The sequence below is a fragment of the Aythya fuligula genome, chromosome 26 (genome assembly GCF_009819795.1).
Source record: "Aythya fuligula isolate bAytFul2 chromosome 26, bAytFul2.pri, whole genome shotgun sequence".
NCBI lineage: Eukaryota > Metazoa > Chordata > Aves > Anseriformes > Anatidae > Aythya > Aythya fuligula.
Window position 1 is genome coordinate 3,944,157 of NC_045584.1, and position 22,161 is coordinate 3,966,317.

General features: G+C 51.2%; 3 protein-coding genes across 3 annotated transcripts; 2 read left to right on the plus strand and 1 right to left on the minus strand.

Moving 5' to 3' along the window:
* The first annotated feature begins 1,219 nt into the window (after positions 1-1,219).
* On the plus strand, positions 1,220-5,217 carry NDUFA11 (NADH:ubiquinone oxidoreductase subunit A11). The gene is made up of 4 exons (XM_032203652.1): positions 1,220-1,345; positions 1,562-1,654; positions 4,014-4,136; positions 5,024-5,217. The coding sequence occupies exons 1-4, from the start codon at positions 1,264-1,266 to the stop codon at positions 5,134-5,136; spliced, it is 411 nt and encodes a 136-aa protein (XP_032059543.1). The 5' UTR covers positions 1,220-1,263; the 3' UTR covers positions 5,137-5,217.
* A 2,410-nt stretch (positions 5,218-7,627) lies between these two features.
* On the plus strand, positions 7,628-11,050 carry KLHL33 (kelch like family member 33). Its single transcript, XM_032203939.1, has 4 exons — positions 7,628-8,150; positions 8,451-9,384; positions 9,767-9,937; positions 10,474-11,050. Exons 1-4 carry the CDS (start codon positions 7,628-7,630, stop codon positions 11,048-11,050), a joined length of 2,205 nt encoding a protein of 734 aa, XP_032059830.1.
* Positions 11,051-16,920: 5,870 nt separating this feature from the next.
* Positions 16,921-19,095, minus strand: GP1BA (glycoprotein Ib platelet subunit alpha). Its single transcript, XM_032203940.1, has one exon. The coding sequence runs from the start codon at positions 19,093-19,095 to the stop codon at positions 16,921-16,923; it is 2,175 nt and encodes a 724-aa protein (XP_032059831.1).
* Positions 19,096-22,161: the final 3,066 nt, after the last annotated feature.

A 22,161-nucleotide genomic window follows, 5' to 3' on the forward strand; every position in this document is an offset into this window, starting at 1 on the left:
ACAAGTATTCCACCAGGTAACCAAATGCCAACAGTTGAGCAAAGCCACTCACAGAGCTTCTTGAGACATTTATTATTCATTTATTATTCAAAGTTGTGCTTACTGTCCCAGCTCTGAACAGATCACGCTGAAGGTGTTTCTCGCACATGCCTCTGCTGCTGTGAGCAAAAAGCAATCACTCCTCAGGACATTAAGAGTTTTAGCAGGTTAGTGGTGCACAGCACGCACCTAAAAACTAGTTGTATAAATATACATTTGTTCAAAACAGTTTCTCAAAATTAATTTTTCTACTGGAAGCATTTTATCTATTCTCGTTGCTCGTTTGTGACTGAGGAATTAACGCAGCCTATCCTGTATGAAAGGTATTTATGATGGGCAGCACATCATCAGCTCCATCAAAATGCAGGTACAGTGACCGCCAGCTGGGCTTTTGGGATTCTGCTTTACCTAAAGATGAACTTCGAAAAATGACAGGAATTTGGTAAATCCTGAGGGTCGCATAGCAGACAGGCAGAGCTTGGTGCAGCAGCACCTTCGGACCTCTGCTGGGGATTTGGCAGGAGCATGGTTTTAATTAAAACCCCGGAAAGCAGCAGAAGCACCGATCCTGCAGTTTCTTCGTGAGAAGCCTGCGAGCTGCACAGCACCCACCTGCCTCACCCCGTGCCCCGTGGCTTAAAACCACGACAGAATCCAGCCTCGCGAGGGGATTTCGGGGATGAATGCTTCTCCTCAAAAAATCATAGAATGGCCTGGGTTGAAAAGGACCTTAAATATCATCCAGTTCAAACCCCCCTGCTCTGGGGGCTGTATATCCACCACTAGAGCGGGCTGCCCAGAGCCGCCTCCAGGGGTGGGGCATCCACAGCCTCCCTGGACAACCCGTTTCACTGCCTCACCACCCCGAGTGAAAAACTTTCTTCTAATTTCCAACCTAAATCTCCCCTGTCTTGGTTTAAAACCATTCCCCCTTGTCCTGTCACTACCAACGCATAAACAGGAGTTCCTCCTCCTCCTCTTTATACGCTCCCTTCAAGTACTGCAAGCACTTCAAGCCCTGGAGCTCCCCCCTCCCTTCCCCAGCCGTCAATCCCCTCACAGCCCCCGAGAAACCCCCTCGGGGCTCCGCTGCAGCTGCTTCCACCCCCCCAACCCGGCTCCCCCGGCTCCCCGCAGCCTCCCTCAGCCGCCGGCCCGGGGCGGAGCGAGGCGAGGTCCCCGCGCCGCCATCTCGCGAGAGCGCGGCCGTGCCCTTGCGGCGCCATGGCGGGCTACTGGGACGGCCCCGAGGGCGAGGACTGCCCGCGCCGCACCTGGCTCACCACCCGCGTCGGTGCCGCCGCCGGTAAGGAGCGGGGTGACCGCGGCTTCGAGGCCGGGCCGGGGGGTCGAGCTCCGCCGGGGGTGGGCTGGCGGAGCGGGGCAGGGCGGCCCCGGACCGGTCGCAGTTCCCTCGGACGCGTCCCGGTCCCGGTGCTCGGGCTCCGGTGCTGCCGTGCTGCTGCAGGGGGTTCCCGGTGGGTCCCGTCCCGCGGCTCACCCGGCCCGTTCCGTCTTGCAGGCCTGGTCGGGTCGGCGTACCGCATCATCCTGCTCCGGCCCAGCACCGCCCTCGCCGCCTTGCAGATGGCAGCCGCCGACAGCGCCACGATGGGTAAGGGGCTGCGCCCTGCAGCGAGGACTCGGCTCCGGCCGTGCTCGGTCCCCTGGGGCCCTTTGGCTTCCACCGCTCACCTACCTCAAAGCAGTCTAAGGACAGGAGCTGGAAACCAAAATGCTAAAGCCCCTCAAAGCACCTAAGAGCAAAGCGCTGCAGCTGGTGTCTTCCTTTTGCTTTATTCCAACTTGCGACTTATTTATATGCGCAAGTGTCACTTGCGTGTGGGTAATGTTTTCTGCTGGATAATGGAATGCCACTGATTGCAGGGGGGATGGCAGAAGAAACTCCTGGTTAGGTGCTTGAGACACAAGAACAGCCATCACAGCTCAGGCTGAAGGTGCATCCTGTGGTGACAGCCCCTAAAACTGGATAAGAACAAGTACCATAGTCTTTATTTAAAACTTAAAGGATGCATTTCTTACAAACTAGAGTAAAAGGTACATGTTTTTAATACTTAATATATTTATATATACGTGTGTGTGCATTCAGTTCTAAGACAAAAGCATAAGGGAAGTAAAAGTTATTTTTAAGCAAACTTAAAAGCAAAATTATTTTACTCCTCTACTTCATATAAGTTAAGCACTACCCTTAATAAATGACTTTCTGTTTCTGAAAAGCTAAAAGGAAAATGAGTGTTTTTTTTCCAATCATGTTGTATAGCCAAGAAGAAACCGTTTAGTTGTCTTGAGTTGTCTGTGGTCTGCAAGAGGGAGAGGATGCTGAAGAAGTAAGCAGGGAGCTGAGGGTCTGTTCCAGATGCAGGTACATATCCACAAGGGTGCCCCCTCTCCCTCCCCAAACCCTTGGCAAATGCAGTTTCTTTTCACTAAGCTCACCTTGTTTTTCAGTGTAATTTAATGGCCTGTGCCACCTCTATCTGTCACCCCAGCATTGGTGTTCTGAACTAGAAGCTGATTCAGAAGTGATCCACATCTGCAGTTTTGAGTTTTTCAACTCTAAAATAGGACCTGCAATCTCACGTAATGACTTGAGCCCTGACAGGTCATTGTAATGGACCAGATAATGTCATTAGTTATTACTTGCATAAATCTTGTAATCCTAAACTAGCACAGAATCCTCTTGCTACTTTTCACACCTAAGGAAGAATTTTATCATGTCCACTGCTAAGGAGGCCAAGCCTGATGGGCTGGAACCCTGTGTTTTGCCTGCAGAGTCTTTGGTCCAAAGCAGTACAGTGCTTGGTCTATGGGTTTTGTAGCTGAAGTACAGTGCTTGGTCTATGTGTTTTGTTTCTTTAGAACTCTTTTAAATTGACTTTAGGATCAGTGTAATCGCATTTTCTGCGGAAAAAAGTGATAGGCTTTATAACATGAGCTTCCAGTTTATGAGTTACCATACAGGCTGGAAACTTCATCTTGGGCATTTTTGAGTCAGTGTGTTGTTCCCAGAAGGATGAATTAGAACCTGGAGACAGTGCCTGGTAGCCAGTTTTATGTTTCTGATCAAGAACCTGTGTTATAAACCAAAGAAGCTTTTTATATGTTTGCTTGACATGGTTATTTGCCAAAGTTTTCAGTTACACAGATGGAACGGGATGTGTACTTCAGTAGACAAGAAAATGCTACAGTTGCATTGTCTTATTTCAGTTCGTGGAATCAATTTACAATACCAAAATCAATTTTTAAAAAATCAGTAACTTACAAATTCAGTCAATTTTTCTGTTTTCTAAAAATCATTACAAGTCCCAGGCAGGCAAAAGCAGGATGTAAAGTGCAAGGGCAAACCAACCTTTAAAGAGAGCAGAGCCGCCTGCCTTTCTCTACCTGATTCCCTGCAAGGCTGGGTACAGAGGGGCTCAGGAGCAAAGTTTCAGCAAAGAGCACAAACACTGCTCTGCTATCTCCTGCATCCTGAGCAAAAGTGCTCCAGAGAAACCTGCTCCTCTCTTCTGTTACCCTCTGAGTGCCTGGGGGCTGTCCCATTGTCTCACGAGCAAGGGTTCTTATGAATTCCAAGCTCATAAGCAAGCTGGACGTGGTGGCCTTTGTCTGTAGCCATGCGGATGTGCCGGCCTTGTGGCACACAGCCACTTCCAGCCATGACCGAGCTGGACCTGCTGGTGCAGGATCTGCACTGCACAGGGTGGCTGTGCTGCTTCTGAACCAGAGGAGGTACCGGAAAGAATCCCGTGGGACTTACACAGTGCTGGAGTCTAATCATGTGCCTGGGTTACGATGGCCCCAGGTAATCATAAGCAGATGTTAATGCTTCATTATCCTCCTTCCTCGCAGTGGAACTGGTGAATGGCACCATGCTTCTCCAAAATATGCTTTATATTTTATTTTCAGTTTCTCGAGGGGGTTTATTTGGTTTCTTTGCCTTTTGTTTACAGCTACACTAGGAGCCGTGTTTGGCTTGACTACCTGCCTCAGCGCCCAAATCCGAGAGAAGCCAGAGGATCCTTTGAACTATTTCATAGGAGGCTGTGCAACAGGAGTTGTCTTAGGTGCAAGAGGTAATGCCTGCAATGAAATGAGCCCTCTGTTTTCAGAAACCTTTGTATTAGGGAAAATAGTTAAACAATCTTGATGTCAGGCTTATTTGGTAAAGATTCATCTCTGTGTGTATATTCCCTTTTACGCCAGTTTCAGTGATGCTTCATTGCATAGGTGTGCTAAAACAAATACTACAAATACAGAAGGAGACCAGAGATGATAGCAAGATGATTTACAGCTTGAAACGGAGGTGACCCAGCTCTGACGATTATAACTACGAGTTGTAACTTGAAATTGCAGGATATGAAAAACATAGTTGTGGAAATCTGTTTTCTTAACAGCAGATGTAATTTATTTTACATTGAAAATGCAGTCTATCATCTGCTTTGTGAATTTTTCATGCAGTCTGAGGGATGAGCTGTATCTTTTGGCTTTTGCTCATGTGATGCTGTCAGGCTAGATTAATTCCTGCAGATTTTTACACAGTATTGTTTTCTGCAGGCATTTGTAGACTCAGTATTAAAGATCTGAGTGTGTTTTTTTTTTCTGAAGTTGCTATTCTGGTGAAGTAGGATTTCTCTTTACTTTTCCTGGTTGCTAAACTGATGAGAGTTTGAAGCAGCAGTTGTTTTAGTCATTGAAGTAAGCAATTTAAGATTCCCTGTGTAAGGAGACAGGGCAGTGGATTATGGATATTTACAGTTGAAACTGTAGGCAAAATCATGAGAAAACTTAATTGAAAAAATACATTTTTCTGATTTCTCTTGGCCCTCAGTGATATTTTGGTCAAGGGACCACAAACTGCTGATGAAAAATTGCAGAGTATGTCAAGATGTACTGCGTAGTACTTGTGTCCTGATAGATCTTTTTTGCTTTAATTGGTTGTTTTTTCTTTCTTTTTTTCCAGCTCGCAATTACATGACGGGCACCATTGCGTGTTTGGGTTTTGGAGCTGCTGCTGCTTTAATGAAGATAGGTAGACAGGAGGGCTGGAGGCTGACAGGACCTCCCAGGCTGTAAATGTTGCCATTCCTCCGTGCAAGCTGTCCTTTGAGTGCTGTATGTAATAAGACATTGTATAATAAAGATACTGTCAAATGAGTTGTCGCTAAATTTTAACATCATCCAGCTGTTTACAGGGTTGGGACTGAGATGTGGAAAAAGCTGAAGGCATTGAAACACAAAGTTTTGATCTCGTGCTCCTGCTGAGAATTTTTTCATGCATCAGTCACTTTGCCTCCATTTCTCTGTATTGTGCATACAAACCTGAGGGGCAGATTTAATGTTTTCATTCAGGCTTTTTAACCGTGTAGTTTCTGTTGAGTCCTGCAAGATTTTGTCCTGCAAGATGGCACCTCACTGAGTCTGTCAGTTAGGGTCTGGAGTCACAGCTGATACGTTTGGCTTTAGGTTAAGGTTAAAGAATTTGAGGGGTGGAGGGGTTACGGTTTGCCCATAGCTAAGTGTCTGGGAGCTTGGTTGCTTTCTCCTGTAAGACTTTAAGGAAGTCTAGAGTCCACAACTAAAGAATTGGGAAATACCTGAGGCTGAAAGGGACCTCCAGAGGTCTTTCAGCTCAGAGGTGGAGCAGATGTGGTCAAATGTTCTGTGTGCAGACTGCAGCACATCCAGCAAAGGCCGCCAAACAGTTTTAGGGTGTTGAGGTATGGGATGCATGAGGAGAGGCTAATAGAACTGGGTTGCTCAGCCCAGAGAAAAGAAGGTGATGGGGTGATCAAATAGGATTTTTCACAAGTTGGTGGTTACAGAAAAGACAGATTCGGGTGCACAGTGAAAGGACAAAAATAATAAGTGCAAGTTGCAGAAAGTGAAATTGTGCCTGGCTAGAACAAGAAAATATAATCTCTACAGATGGGGTAAATAAGCACCGGAAAATGGACCCGGAGAATAAAATGGACCTTCATCTCTGGGGACATGGAAAATTGAGCCAGATACATGGGAACATGAGGGTATAGGGACAGGAAATTCGGGGCTGGGGATATGAGTTCATAGAGGGGAAACATGGGTATTAGGGGAAACAGGATTGGAGAGGGGAGCACAGCGAGATGGGAGGGTGTTGGGACAGCAGACACGGAGACTTGGGGATCCAAGGACAGAAGAGGTGGGGATGGAGCAGCATGGGGTGGGGACATGGTCACGGCCATGGTAGGCTGTGCTGCTATGGGTGCACGTGAGGGCCCCAAGGCTCGTGTCCCTGTTGGTGTCCCTGTGTGCCCCCTTGTGTGGGCTGGGGAACCCTGCCTCTTCTATGGGGGGGTTGGCGGGGCTGGGCAGCACCTTGGGAGAACAGTGGGAGTGTCTCCCTGCCATACAGCTGGCAGTGCAGGGGGGGTGGTTGCTCTGACACAGGGGCTTTTTTGGGGTGGGGGGTGCTGGTGGGGGCTGTGGAAGGGGCTCCATAAGAATGAGCAAGGTTTGGGGGGGAATCTGATGGGCCAGAGGCTGGCACAGCCTGTTGGGGATAAACCCAGAGTTTATGGCCCTACCTGCACCCTCCTTGCCTGAGAGGGGTGAAAATAATCCCAGCGGTGTCCTCCTGCCCTGCCGTCCTCAGGGAACCCTAGTGTCTGACCGCCCCGTCCCGGGGACAGGGGCCACGGCCCTCCCTCTGCCCGGGCCCATCCCAGCTCCGTTGCTGGGGCCACGTGTCCAGGCTGGGCTATAATTACCCAGACACATTCCTAGGGGGTCACAGGAGCGTCCTGGAGCTGCGGCAGGCGGTAAGGGGGGACAGGCGCGCGGTTGCCGCACACCGCGCAGCACGGCAGCGCAGGATGCAGCGCACGGCACGTGCCACGCGACAGGCAGCGCTGCAAAGGACACTCGACACCCCGCAACAACGCGATCAATGTGCGGGGTGCCACGGGGCGACGGGGCATGCAGCGTGATGTGCCATGCCAGGGTCGGCACGATGCAGCACGGCAAACGGTGTGAGAGGACGCACGACGCATGGCATCACGCATGGTTTATGGGGCAACATGTGGCTGCGTGCGGTGGGCACCAAAGGGGTGGGAGCGGTGTCTTCAAGGAGAGGCAGGGCAGGGGTCAGCAGCTTTGGTGGTGGTGGTGCTCCAGTAGTTTTGAATGTGGGGCAATGGCTGGGCCAGAACTTCGTGGCTTCTACTATGGGGCAGAAGCTTTGATGGGGACACTCAGCTGTGGGGCTGTGGCTTTCAGTTGGCTTTGGCGATGGCTCAGTAGCTTCATCCCATGCTGTAGAGCAGAGGGTTGAGTGATGAGGCAGATAGGGGGCATCACATTCATCTATGGAGCTGCAGTTTCAGCAAGGGGCATCAAATTCAGCTGTGGGGCAGTAGCAGAGCCTGGTGGTGGTCTCTAGAGCCTTTGGCAATAGATCTAGTGGCTTTCGCTATGGGGCAGTGCCAGCAGCAGCACCCCACATCCCCACCCAGGACTCCTGCCATTGGCCAGAGGCTCTGGTTGTGGGGATGGCACCCTTACCTCTGCTCCCTATGTTCCCACAGGCAAGATGTGGGTTGCAGAGGGGCCATCCCCATCCCAATGGCAACTGCGGGATGGGACCCATGCCGGACAGTTCCTGGCTGTCGCCAATGACCTCCGCACCGCAGGACAGCTGGTGGACGTGGCTGTGGGTCCGGAGGGTGATGTGGCCCATGCCGTGGTCCTAGCATCCATCAGCTCCTTCTTCCTACGCTTTCTGGAGGGCAGGACCAGAGAGCTGCGCCAGGGACCCCCTTCCCATGTCCCCCTTCCACCGGGGGTCACACTATGGGGCTGGCGAGCCGTGCTGGCCTTTGCCTATGAGGGAACCATGCCCTGTGGCAGAGAGAAGGAGGTGGAGGAGGCTGCAAGGGCTCTGGGGGCCCCCCGGCTGGTGGCAGCCTGTGCCTCCAGGCTGGAGAATGACCACCAGGAGGGGGGTCCTGAGGCCCTGGAGGAGCAGTGGGAGACTCTCAGAGCCATGGAGAAGCTCCATGCCTGCGGCTTGGGTTGCGACCTCCAGCTGCAGGCAGGGGATGAGGTTATCCCAGGTGAGCCGGGGGTGGGCTCTTGTGGGGGGAGGAAGGGAGGGAATTGAGGAGGTGGCAGGGCTAGCTGGGACCCCTAGGTCCCTGGGAAGGGAGGGTGGGTGCACAGGGTCAGTGCCAGGGTCTCCAGTGCCTGTCTTGAAGTGGGACGGGAGCTGGAGGTGCCCCATGTCTGGTCCTGTTGGGTCGGCAGGAGGACCAGCAGGGGATGCCTGAGCTTCTGGGGGGCTGCAAGGTGCAAAGGGCAGTACCCAGACACTGGGTCCCCCTCCTGCCCCCATCGTTTTCCCTCCTTTCACCTAGTTCAGCGCCTGGCCCTGAGCTGCTCCTGTGACTTCTTCCGGGCCCTCTTCACTTGCCCCATGCGGGAGGCAACCCATGACCCTGCTGCCCCACTGGCCACAGGACTGACCCCAGAGGAGCTGCGCCTCCTCCTCTCCTTCGCCTACACAGGGGCTGTGGCCGGACCATGGCCTGTAGTCCTGGAGGCAGCCGAGACCTCCCTGCGCTACCAGGCCTGGGGGCTCCTCACCCTCTGCCTGGATGTTTTCACCCATGGCCTGACCCCAGAAACTGGTCTGGATGTGTTGGCCTTTGCTGTGGACTATGGGCTGGCCCAGGTGAGCCGCGTGGCAGAGGACTACATCTTGGCCACCTTCCCCTCTGTGGTGACCACACCAGCCTTCCTGGAGCTTCCTGCACACCTCCTGATCCGCCTCCTCCGCTCTGATGGTCTCAATGTCCTCCATGAACTGGAGGCTTTGGAAGCAGCATCCCGGTGGCTCGTGGCCAATGGAGATGGCCAAGAGGACATAGCCAAGGAAGTCTTGTCATCTGTTCGCTTTGCCCTCATGTCCGGTCAGGAGCTGAAGAAGGTCCAGTCGGTGGCCGCAGGGGCAGCAGACCCAGGCCTCCTCCGCCAGCTCATGATAGCAAGTTTGGAGCCGGTGGCCCAGCTGCCGTGCCGGGTGCGTTCCTTGCAAGAGGTGCTGGTGGTCTGTGGTGGAGACAAACTGACAACCAACATGGCTGCTCGTAAGCCCAGCAGGCACCTCTGGTTTGCCCACCGCTACCTCAGTGCTGTGGGGCTGGTGAAGCGTGTGGAGTGGAGGGCACTGGGGGACTTTCCTGACGGTCCACGCTTCCGCCATGCTGTAGCTGTGGTAGGCAATGTCCTCTACGTCCTGGGTGGAAAGCGCTACTATGGGGTCCATGACACCCTGGCCAGTGTTTACAGGTGAGGGCTACAGGGGACCGAGAGGCGTCCTGTGGGATTGGAATTATTGGGGGAGCAAGAGCTACCACACAGACCCAAGGCTCTGTGGTATTTTGGTTGTCTGTTGGACTGGGAGCTTCCTGTCCCTGTGGAGCTATCCCACCTGGGGATGTTACAGGATTTGTAGGGGACAAGGCAGGGAGGCCCCCACCAGGATATGTGGCCTCACAGCCTTATGGGATCGGTATTGCTGGAGAGGGGAGGATGTTTCTATGCAAGGGTCTCCAGGGCATTATGGGGTTGGTTGCTTGTGGGTGGTTTGCTGTCCTCAGCAGTGCCAACACCACCTCATGCCGCTGTGGGTAACAGCTAGTCTCTTGCCCCCATGTCCTTTTAACACCAGGTATCGGCCCATGGACGACTCCTGGGAGCGCCTGGCCAGCATGACCTGCGGGCGGAGCTACTTCGCTGCTGTGGCACTTGGGGGCTTCATCTATGCCATGGGGGGCAGCTCAGGTGACCTCTACTGCACAGACACCGTGGAGTGCTATGACCTGTCTGCTGACACCTGGAGGTGAGACCTCTCCTCTCGGACACCTGCTTTCCTCTGCCCTCATAGCCCCTTGCATTAGCCAGTGGTGCCCACTGAGTGCCCACTGACGCTCCCATGGAGGAGTCACTGGCCTGCAGTTGGCATGTGTGGAAGAAGTGTCCCTTGGGACATTGGGTGCTGGCCAGTGATGCCTATTGGTAGTGAATGGGTTGGCCAGTAGTGTTCACTGAGGGTCTGCTGGCCATCTGCCAATGACGGGAATCGTTTAAATACCTTCCAGCTGTGTTCTTTGGGTGCTCTGCCAGGTGTTGGCCAACACTGCTCACTGGGGGAGTCCCCTGTGGGTCGACTAAGGGTGTCATTTGTTGAAGAGCAATGCCCCTTGTTCATCCATTACATGCAGCTAATGCTGCCCGCTGGGGCTCGGCCAGCAGTGCCTGCTGAGTGATCAAAAGATCCATGGCCAGCAGTGCTCAGCAGGGACCTGCTGGCCAGGCAGCCACTGAGGGGCAGCCCTGCTTTACCTGCCCTTCACTGTTCCCTCTCTCCTTGCCCAGGACGTGCCAGCCCCTGCCGATGGCTCTGTGTGGGCATGCAGCATGTGCCCTGGATGGTGCCCTCTATGTGTCAGGGGGCTGTGACGAGGCATACCAGTGCCAGACGGCCCTTCTGCGCTATGTTCCAGGTGCTCCTGCCACGCTCCTGGCCCCCATGAATGGCCAGCGAGCTGGCCACGTCATGGAGGAGGCAGGTGGGCAGCTCTATGTGGCTGGGGGGCTGTGCCAGCGGGATGGGCAGAGTGGCTACAAGGACCAGCTGGCCTTTGAGGTCTACAGTCCCAAGCTAAATATCTGGGTCCTGCTCAGCCCCCTGCCCCAAGCCCATGTAGTGGGGGGTGCAGCTGTGCTGGGAGGGGAGCTGCTCGTACTGGGTGGGTACAGTCATGAAACCTACCGGGACACTCACTTGATCCATGCCTACCAGCCAGGCACCCGGCGCTGGATCACCCGGGGCACCTTGCCCCATGCCTATACTGACCTCCGTGTGTGTGTCCTCACTGTGCCCTCAGCCTTACGTGGCCCCAACTGCCTTGAGGTTTCCTCTAGATCATCTGACACCCACCGTAACACTTAGTGGACCTTAAAAACTCTGTACCCCCCCTATTGGTCTCCCAATGGGCATCTCTACAGAGCAAAATTGACCCCAGATCCCTCCTCAGCCCCCATGGTACTAAATTGTGTGGACCCCGTGGGACACAAAGACCCCCACACTGCGAAACTGTGCCTCCAGGAATACTCAGGAGGTTGCTCCACCACCTCAGTTTCCCCCACACACTTGGATTGAATAAACATGGTTCCTGAACAGCTCGTCTGGGTCTGCTTTGTTCTGCTGGAGAACCCAGGCATCCAGAGGTTTCTCACAAGGAACATGAGTACAGCAGATGACTAGAGGGCTGAGTGTCCTGGACGGGTGATGGTGGGGACCAGGCTTGCCTGTATTCTGGGGTCTGCTGGGGAATGGTTATGGAGGGCACTGGGACTCTGAATGCCTGTGTTCATTGGGCATAGAGCAAGGGTCTTGGGATTTACAGGCATCTTGGAGTTCGTGTGGGATTCTGAGAGAATAGGGGAGTCCTGAGGTGCCAGGGTTTTGGTGTAGATCATAGAATCATAGAATGATTAAGGTTGGAAAAGGCCTCCGAGGTCATCTGGTTCAACTATCCCCTACCACCAACATCACCCACTAAACCATGTCCCAAAGCACCAAGTCCAACCTTAAACACCCCCAGGGATGGCGACTCCACCTACACAGGGCTGTTGGAGGGTTTGAGATTCCTGGGGAGAGGGAGGTTCCAAGGGGGTCTTGGCTTCCTGGAGTTACCTGGAAGGTTATCTGGAGGTGGGGGGAATTCTAGGGAGGTCTTGCAGGGAGAGGCTGAGGCAATGGGGTTTCCGGGGTTAATTGGGGTACTCGTGATAGCCTGAGGAAGGGAATTGAGGGTTCTGGGTGAAGAAGGCAGGGGGAGAGGGATTACAAAAAACAGACAACAACAACAACAACAAAAAAGCGACTGAGTATATTGGGAGCTTATGTGAAAGGAAATATTCCGGCTTTAGGAACAAAGATAACTGTAATCCTTATAAGCCTCACCAATTCGTGACACAAGCGATCTTGACATTTCACTGAGTGTTATTCCTGGCTGGGAATGGCAGACTGGGAAACCAAACTCCTGCCTGGAGGAAACGTACTGCTCTTCACCCCACTGGCTGCCTGCTGGCCTCTTGGCTTGGTGCCTTGTTAGAACAGCAGACTATGCAAGAAATGTGTGTCTCTAGGACTTCAGCTGGCACAAGTGCTGTGGCAGAGACAAAGATATCCTTCCATGTTTTGTCCAGCCACTACAGACAGAACAGTGAGCTAGTTATGGGTCACAGGAAACAACGATTGAGGAAATGTTTTGGAAGGACAGGACCTTTCCACTTCCAGCACATGGGGAAAAGACTTATTCCTGCTGCCGTCATCACCAGTGATAACAAGGTATTCATAGCACATATTAAAAAAAAAAAAGGGGGGGGGGGGGGGGCAATGGGGAGGAGGGATAATGAGTTTAATAAACCTGCAGTTCCTGGGGACAACACCCAGAAATGGTGATCAAAGATGTATAATATTTTGAATGGACAGAACAATACAATACACATACACTTCTGATAGAATATTATTTGATTAAATAGTCTTTTAGGATCAAGCAGTGGTCACATTGAGTTCACGATACACTTGGATTGGCCATTATGTGTTTCAGCAGTTGTACAACAATCATTCAGGTGACAACTACACTCCACTCCTTGATGGACATGGAGGCGATCACCTGCATGCCAGTCTGGTACTCATATCTGCAGCTCATCATAGTAGACATAATTTTGATGCACAGCATGCTTGCTGTGATTGCTAACAGTGCAGTAGCCAGGAATCAGAGCTAGCTACTTGCCTTGCAGTCTGAACGATGTGTTGATTCTGATGTAAAGCTTGTATTCCTACAACATATTGCTGTTTTTCAGTTCCATCAATGACTGCATGTCATTTAAAGCCCATGCTGTCCAATTTCCAGTGTGCCCTATCCCCTGCCACATGTCAATATTATTCAGCATGACTTGTGGCAACCAAGATGAGAGAATTATCTTTTGGTATTGCTATTTTCACCTGTTCTACAGGTAATACTTTGCATATGGAACTTGTAGTCCGATCTATTGATTCATTTGCCTGCTGAAATGTATTGCACAGTACTCACATCTAGATTTAATGGTTTTACTTTTTGTCTTTAACATTTTTGTAGAGCCTTTCCATCTGCCTGGTGCTTCTGTGTAAGCTTCAGTGTATGATATTCCACCCTTTGTCTACACAGCAAAATCTTAAATTTCTTGTGAAGGCAGGGGCCAGCTCTGCAGATGCCCATCTCCTTGATCACCTGTAGCAATAGACCTGGCACTCAAGAGCCCACGCTGAGGCAATACCTGCCAGTGTCCTGCACATGCCCCCTGGAGCACTGTCCTCTGACAGGACCTTGTACCCTACATGCATCTACATGAAATTATGCAATACTTAGTATTATAAAACGATTAGTATATGCATTATAATCTGATATGTTTGCTTGTGTAACAGCCCTTGTGTCCGAGAGAACACTATTCTGAGATTTTTATTTTTATTGTTTTTAAGTGTACAAAGGGCTTGCAATTAGAGGAAGTTAGACTGTTCTGAACCTAGATGATCTCTTAACCCTTCTGTAGTTGTTTACCTTTTTCCACATTTGTTGACTGTTTTACTAATTCCCATGTTACTCTTGCTGGCTGTGGCACATTAACCTTTTCTGGCTGCCAGACACCCACCCAGCTGCTCTCCCACTTCCCCTCTTCAACAGGGTATGGGGAAAAAATAAGATGAAAACATTTGTGAGTTGAGACAAAGACAGGGAGGTCACTGACCAACTACCCTCATGAGTAAAACAGACTCAACTTGGGGAAAACTGATTTATTTCCAATTAAAATAGTGTTGGATTGTGAGAAACAAGGACCAAAACTAGACTGTCTTCTGCTGCTCCTTCTCTCCTGACACCTACACCTGTCCTCACCTCGAGCAGTGCAGGGCGATGGGTTGTGGGGGATGTGGCCAGTCTGTAACAGCTCCTCTCTGTCGCTCCTCAATAACAAAGCTCAGCAAGTCACCCCTAAACATAGAAATTGCAGCTGTCTTTATCACAAGGACATGACCCTCAGTGCTTTATCAGCAAAGCTTTCAGCAGCTGACAAGGGACCACAGTGCTCGTGAAGATGGAAACTGCTCCCTCCTGCTTGACCTTTCTCTAAGTGCTTGGGTAGGCAGCAAGGAGAAGAAAGAATCCTCCTGTCATTCATATCAATCTATATACATATATTTTATAAACGTATTTTTATTATTGCAGAGTACTGGTATTACCTGCATTACTATTGCAGACTCCTGGTATAAAAGAGTAGGCCCAAATACAGCAGAAGCAAGACCAAACTTTGGAAAGAAACATGGAATGATGGAATTGCTGTAGAAGCAGAGAACATCACCTGTAAGTACAACCACTGGTGAATTTGCCAGCAGTGGTGTCTCAGGGTGTTTTCAAATGCTACAACCAACTGAAAGTTGCAAACACAGCCTAGCAGTATTAAGAATTTTTTAAACATTTTAATTTTTTTTTTCTAATTAACAAGTGCATAGTTATTTGCTTTCCTTGAGCACAGAAACACTTTTCTCTGTAGTAAATACATACAGAAGTTTGGCCTGTATGCCTGATAGTTTCCCCTTATGTATGCATGCTAGCACATTTCAAAGTTGCATACGACCAGTGCTTCAGAGCTGGGAGCAGCCAGGAGTGTTTCCCTGCCCTTGTCAAAGCATGCTGGAATGGTTCATCAGTCCTGCTTGGACTTCTCTGGGGACAAAAACAAAGTACACAGTAGGTAAATGGACAATGAAGTGGACTGAAATGTCTTCTCAGCAGTGCTCAGACAGGATCAGATCACATGTAACTTCATCTGAACTCAAGAAAAAACTTTTACTGTGAGGGCAGTCAAACACTGAAACAAGTTGTGGAGTCTCCATCTATGGAGATATTATAAACCCACTAGACATGGTCCTGGGCAACCTGCTCTGACTGTCCTGTTTGACTAGATGATCTCCAGAACTCCTCTCCAACCTAAGCCATTCTGTGATTGCTGCTCCTCAGAAAACTCAGACAATTTTGCAGTCCTGGGGTTTTTACCCTGATAAAAGTAGTAACAAAGTGAAAAAGAAAATTTCCTTGGAATATTGTCCTGCTGTTTGTGTAAGATGTGCAAGATTTGTATAAATGAATGTTATTTTCTGAGCCCTTTTCCTTATCATTGCAGAGGACAAGTATCAGCTAATATTAATACAGCTTATTAAAAACAAGATGCAAACACCAAAGAAGGCCAAGCTAGTTCAGGTGGAGAAATAAGATTGGACAAGAATGGCATAGAGACAGAGAACATCGGCAGCTCCAGTCAACTACAGGTGAATTTACTCATAGAGTTGACCATGTTATCTGACACTGCCAATAGAAATAGTTCACCTCAGCCTAGATGTAGCTGCAAATCACACTCTGGTGATGACTGTTTTTTCTGAATGTGTGCTTTTGATTGGATTAATCAGAAAAATAGAATCAGTTGATAATTTCTGAATCTGGTTGGTCCAAACATGTGAGTACTCAGTACCAACAGGGATTTTGCATTGCGGATTCCTCTTCTGAATATGTGGCATCTGAATGCACGGACTCTTATTGTGATCAAGTAAGTAAGAGTCTTTACCCGGCTATGCTCCTTTTATGCACTTTCCTTCCAGAGGCTTTCCCCGAAATTTAAACAATTGGCCTTTTGTGCCACCCCCACCCTGACATACGAGGTTAAAGCGTCAGCCAACAGCGACATCTTATGGCTCTCTGTTCCTCCATCCAGTCAGGCTTTGATCATATCGGCTATAGCAGGGTTCGCGGCTTTAATAGATCCCCAAATTTTCCTACAGTCTGCATTAGCGTTTTTAATTGCCAGTTGTCACAATAGACTCTCCTGTGTGGCAGGATTCTCCACCTGACAGTCTAAAACATTGTGCAACCGAGCCAGAAATTTTATATAGGGCTCGGTGGCTCCCTGCTTTATAGTTGCAAATGAAGTATCTGAACGGACAGGATGGACACTTGGTCTCCAGTCAGGACCACCAGCTCACGATGACTTCAGGCAGCACTGGACACCACTAAGAGGTCTCCTCACTCCAGACATCAACCAGCATCCTGGGTAGAGTCGTCATGCATGAAAGGAAAAGTGACTTTTATTTCCCTGATGTAGTTCTCAAGGCCTTTTGGGTCATGCATATGTGACACCAAAGTTGGGGACTGGTGTCTATAGTGCCACATCACATTTATTTTGCATCTATTCAGTCTCTTCTTGTATAGAGATTGCTCTTGTCCATTTACTTCAAGGATAGAGGAAAGAATGGGTTAACATTGAAGCATCACTTAAAGTTTAAGACTACCAGAGGTCCAGTAAAATGAAACTAGCACCCATTTGAAAGTTAGGCAAAGAGAATATTTATTCTGTGATTAGCAACCTGAGACTGAGTTGAAAGCATAGCACATCTTTATGTGCACCATTCAGACAGAAGCGATTAGGACACAGTGTACAAAGCAAGCTCTTCTCAAAAGAAGAAAAAAAAAAAAGCTCAAAAAGCTGTTCTCACCCCAAAATCAGGCAGTGTCAGCCCCAAACTCTGCTCTAGGGTGACTTCTACCCCTGCCAACTACCCAAGTAATTATTTCAGATCCAGCAACCACAATGAGTGTGAGAGGAGTGCTAGGGGGAGGGATGGGATGACTTCCCCTTCTGTAGCAAGTAGATCGTCCCCTCGTGCAACAAAGGTATATGAGGCAGAGCCATGACCCTCCATCCCTCTCTCTGAACATACAGGAGCATTTACAAGGTGTTGCCAGCATTCTTCACGCTGACAGTGCCGATGGCCTCGGCACCCCTATCCAGGCTGTAAGCAGAAGGGGCCTTCAGGGGGCCAAGGTTTGTGTCTGTCGGCTTCCTGGAGAAAGACTTGAATGAAGTATTCGGGGGACAGTGGCAGACCCACAGCTCCTTTGTTGTGCAGAAGGAGGACTCTGCAGGAGGACTGCCCTGTATTCCTAGGTCTTTAATTGTGCAGTAGGTGTGGGATGTAGTGACTTCAGGACACAGATCTATTTCCTTGATGGTGCAGAATGTGGTTTGTTGGAGGGGGCTTTGGAAGCTGCTGAGATGCCACACAGGACTTTCTGTTGATTCCCTCTGCCTCAAAAGTGGGTACTGCACCTCTTGGGTCTGCAGTGATTTGCGCGAGGAAGGCCATCCCACCAGGCACATCCAAAGCAGCCAGCAAGCTAAAGCCAGCATGGACAGGAGCAGCAGAACCAAGGAGGCCAGGTAGAGCACGCAGTGCAGCAGGCAGCAGTGGCTCAGCACCCACTGCACCCACTGAGGACCCTCCCCACCCGCCCGCAAGAGCAGCATGGGCACAGTCTCTGCTGTGGTGGAGCAAGGACAGAGAGGTTGAGGTGGGGGCAGAGGGGACGGCTGGAGGAAATGTGTGGTGTTCCGGGGAGCCAGCAACTTTGGGGCATGAGGAGAAAGCATGGTGGTAGAGACCACCAATGTGGTGGACATTAGAGAAGATGAAGATTCGACGACGGAAGAGGCCCTTGGCGTGCTAGTGGAAGGCAATGCTGTGGGACTGCTGGTGGAAAACATGCCAGTGGACATCGGGAGAGTGCTGGTGGCAGTGCTGGTGGCAAGGCTGGTTTGGGGATGGTTGCTGGTGCTGGGGAGTCCGGTGCTCACAGCAGTTGTCAGTGAGGTGGTGGAGATGAAGGTGGTGGGGGGAGCAGCAGTTAGAACAAGGGCAGTGCTGGGGGGCTGTACAGTGGATGTGATGGTGGAACTGACTGGTGCAGGAGCGATGGTGCTGGGAGTGCTGGTGCTTGCAGGAACCTCATCGGAAGTGCTTGGGGCAAGGCTGGAGCTAGAAGGGGAGCTGATGGGAGGATTTGTGGTAGTGAGAGGAGGCTGGGTAAGAGCACGTAGGGTAGTAGTGTGCTCTTTGGGGACAGCTGGATGTGTCGTGGGGGAAGGGGACATGGTAGTTTTTTGGGGTGTTTCTTCCTCATTGTAGTCATACTCATCCCCATCTGTGTCCCCCACATTGCCGCAGTCAGACTTGAAGTGGATGACAGGCTTATGCTGATGCTCAGGGGGGCTGTGGCACAGCACCTTCTCCGGGGCCACCTCCACCTTCGTCTTCTCCAGGCCCCGCTCTGGCTGGTAGACGCTCCCCTCATTTATCCGGATCCAATTTCGCAGGTAGGACAGGTCGCAGTCACAGTGCCAGGGATTCTCGGTGAGGAAGACATAGGCAAAGATGTGCCCATCAACAAAGAAGTCGTTGGGAAGGGTGCGGAGGAGGTTCCCTGAGAGCCAGAGGGTCTCCAGCGCTTCCAAGTCCTGCAGCAGCTCCTTGGGGAGCTCCTTCAAAAGGTTGTCTGAGAGGTCCAAATCCTTGAGTGCCCGAAGCCCTGCAAAGGTGTCCCCGGGAAGTGTCTCCAGCCGGTTCCCTCGCAGGTCCAGCTCCTGCAGCAATGGCACGGCACGGAAAGCCTCCGGGGCCAGATTCTGCAGGGTGTTGTAGGACAGGGTCAGGCGGATGAGCGCGGGCAGGCCCTGCAGGTTGGGCAGGGCCACCAGCGCGTTGCGGGACAGCAGCAGCTCCCTGAGGGAAGGCAGTGGGGACTCGGTGTTCAGGGCCACCATCCCGTTTTCAGACAGGTCGAGGTCCTGCAGTACGGCCAGGGGCAGGAAGGCGGCAGTGGAGACAGATGTCAGGTGGTTGGCATTGAGCAGCAGGATTCCCGTGTCTTCGGGCAGGCCAGAAGGCACTGCGCTGAGAGCCTGCCCCGTGCAGTTCACCTCCAGGATGTCCTTCACCTTGTTCATCTCCGATGGGCAGGGCTGTTGTGGGTCAGTGGCACTGGCCAGGGGCAGCAGGGCCAGGAGGATCAACACAAGCAGCACAGGGAACTGCATGGCCTGCAGGGGAGAGCCCTGGACACGCATGGGTACAGCCCCAGCTTTGCTTCCCACCATTGGCAGCAGTGCTGCCAGCCCACATGAAGCCCTCTGGAAGTCCCCTGAGCCTGCCCAGAAGCCCCCCGAGCTCCGAGCTCCTCCCTGGCATGTGGGGAGCAGGAGCAAGCCCCAAGGAGGGTGCAGAGCTCATGTATGTGCTGTGGCAGCACCCGCTCCACTAGCTGCCCTGGAGAGCCATGTGGGGCCTCCCCCACCCACCCTCACCTCATCGCTTTGTGCAGAAGGGACAGAGGAGTCCAGCAGCCTCGGCCAGTGTCCACCCCATCCTCCCGTCCTCACCCTCCTCTGAGGACAGCAGGCTTTTGCCCAGTGAAGCCCTCTGCAAGACTTGTGCTCCTGCGGCAGGAGTACAAATCACCAGAAGAGCTTCCTCTGCACAGGCATAACTGTCCCAAGCACCCCCGATGGCCACCGCTCCCCTGGCACTCACCATGAACCCCTCAACGTCTGCTCTCCTGCTGCTTTGCCTCCCTCCTGCCCCAGCAATGGGAGCTGCCCCGGCAGCGGCGCTCCCAGCAGGGCTGGCCAGGCCCTCTATCAGCACCCCCAGCTGCTGGGAAGGGAGCTGTGGTTTCCGGAGAAGCCAAACTCATCTGCTGTCCTTCAGTATAGCCCCCGCTTTAATTGCACTGCCACACCATGGCTCTTTGTAAACGCCTCCATCTCGTGTTTCCATAAGGAACTGTGGGTCAGCTTGGCTACAAAATTTCTTGCTTAAGGTCCCTTGACCTGGGGACTGCAGCCTGCTTGGCATACCAGAGAGGAGCAGCTTTTGCACATCACCTCAGCTGGTTGGTGGTGGCGTCCAGGAGGGCTCCTTTCTTTCTGGCTTCCCAGAAAAGAGAGGGATGGCTCTTCTGGAGAGCTGCAAGGCAGCTTTAACGTTAGTGGGAGAAGCCACAGCACAGTGCAGGCAAGGAGATTAGGAACAGAGGAAGGAACTGGGTTTTGCAATTCTTCCTGCTCTCCATTCCCATGGCCAAGCCATCGCCACTTCCACGGCCCATGGGTCACCACCAAGCACTTTGGGCAACAGGGCTGGGGGTCACCCAAAATCTACAAGGGCAGGTGCTGCAGAGGGGGGGAGGTATGGGTTTTGTATTGTTTCTACATTCTGTTGGTCATGGCGGGTTAATGCCAGTCAGCAGTTGAAGACCCAGCAGCTGCTTGCCCACTGCCCCCCAAAGCAGGATGGGGGAGAGAACTGGAAAAGCAAAAGGAAAAAACAAACAAACAAACAAAACAAAACAAAACAAAACAAAAACAAACAAAAAAAACCACCTCATGTGTTGAGTTAATGAGAGTTTAATAAGAGAAGGGAAGGGAGGAAAACCTAAGTAATGCAAAGGCAATCACTCACTGCCTCCCACCAGCAGACCAATGCCCAGTCAGACCCTGACCCACAGTACCTAGGAAAGACACCCCAAAGTTTATTGCTGAGCATGCTGTCATAGAACAATAGAATAGAAACACAGCATGATTTGGGTTAGAAGGGACCTTTAAAGATCAACCTGTTTAGTCTCCTGCCATGGGCAGGGACACCTTCCACTAAATTAGGTTGCTCAGCACAGGCTCATGTCTCAAGCCCATCTAGGTCCCATTTGGATGGCATCCTATCCTTCCACTGTGTCAAGCACACAACGCAGCTTGGTGTTGTCTGCAAACATGCTTAGGATGCACTCAGTCCCACTGTCCATGTCGCTGACAAAGATGTTGAATAGTGCTGGTCCTAGTACAGACCCCTAAGGGACACCACTCATTCCTGGTCTCCACCTGGACCTGGAGCCACTAACTGCAACTCTTTGAATATGGCCATCCAGACAATTCCTTACCCACCAAGTGATCCCTCTGTGTTCTAGTTAGATTCCAGGGGCTGAAGCTGATTAGTTCAGCCCAGCAAGGATCAGAAAAGAGTATATATATATAAAGCAAGCGAGTTATTCAGGCATATCAAATACACTTGTACACACACACACAGCTGAGGAGAGATAGAAAAACAAAGAATTTATTAATGAGTTAGCTTGTTAACATACCGACCCCAGGGTGATGGCAAGGGTACCAATGAGCGTGATGCTTTTCCCGGTCACTGATGTCCATTACCGAAACCCAATAGATCACAGATACTTAGCCAGGTCATGATTGGAACCCTATCAGTGTGGTAGGTATCAATGTCTTGCGGGCGTCCCCGTGGAGGCAACGTTGACCTCGGTTGATGTTCCTGCCTCTCGGATGCAGAGCAACTTGCTCTGTTTATAAGTTTTGCCCTTGTGTGCTCCCAAACCCTACAGGCTGCTAGTTGATAGGCTGCTGCAATCACGCACAGCTGCATGGCCAGCGCGTGCTGTGCGGATGGCAGCATTGTCTCGTGCCGGATGACCTGTGGCCTGGTGCCATATCGCTGAGCTAGCAATGTGTGTTCCCACAAGGTCAGCGTTCCGCCTTGCTAGTTTCATAATGCCTGTTTCACATTGGACCTACCTAATGGTTTTGAGTCCTAACACGCTCTGTCAGGTCCATGTCTCTCCAGTTTAGAGACAAGGATATCATGGGGGACAGTGTCAAATGCTTTGCACAGTCCAGGTAGATGATGTCTGCTGCTCTTCCCCCATCCACCAATTCTGTAACCCCCTTGTAGAAGGCCACCAGATTTGTCAGGCACAAACTGCCCTTAGTGAGGCCATGCTGGCTGTCACCAATCACCTCCTTATTTTCCATGTCCCTTAGCAGAGTCTCCTGGAGGATCTTCTCCATGATCTTGCCAGGCACAGAGGTGAGACTGACTGGCCTGTAGTTCCCCAGTCTCGGCATATGGGACATCCCTTTGGTCAGTTAGGGTCAGCTGTCCCTGCTGCATCACCTTGTAGACTCTCACCCACCCTCAGCTTAAGTAGCACTTTATTTTGTCTGAAAAGAAGTCAGCTTCTTAAACCTAAAGTTGTTTCTAAGGAAAACGTCCTAATGTCTACTTAATTTACAGTCCAAATGTTTTGATACTTACAACTGTCCTACTCTAAATACTCTTACAGACAAAAT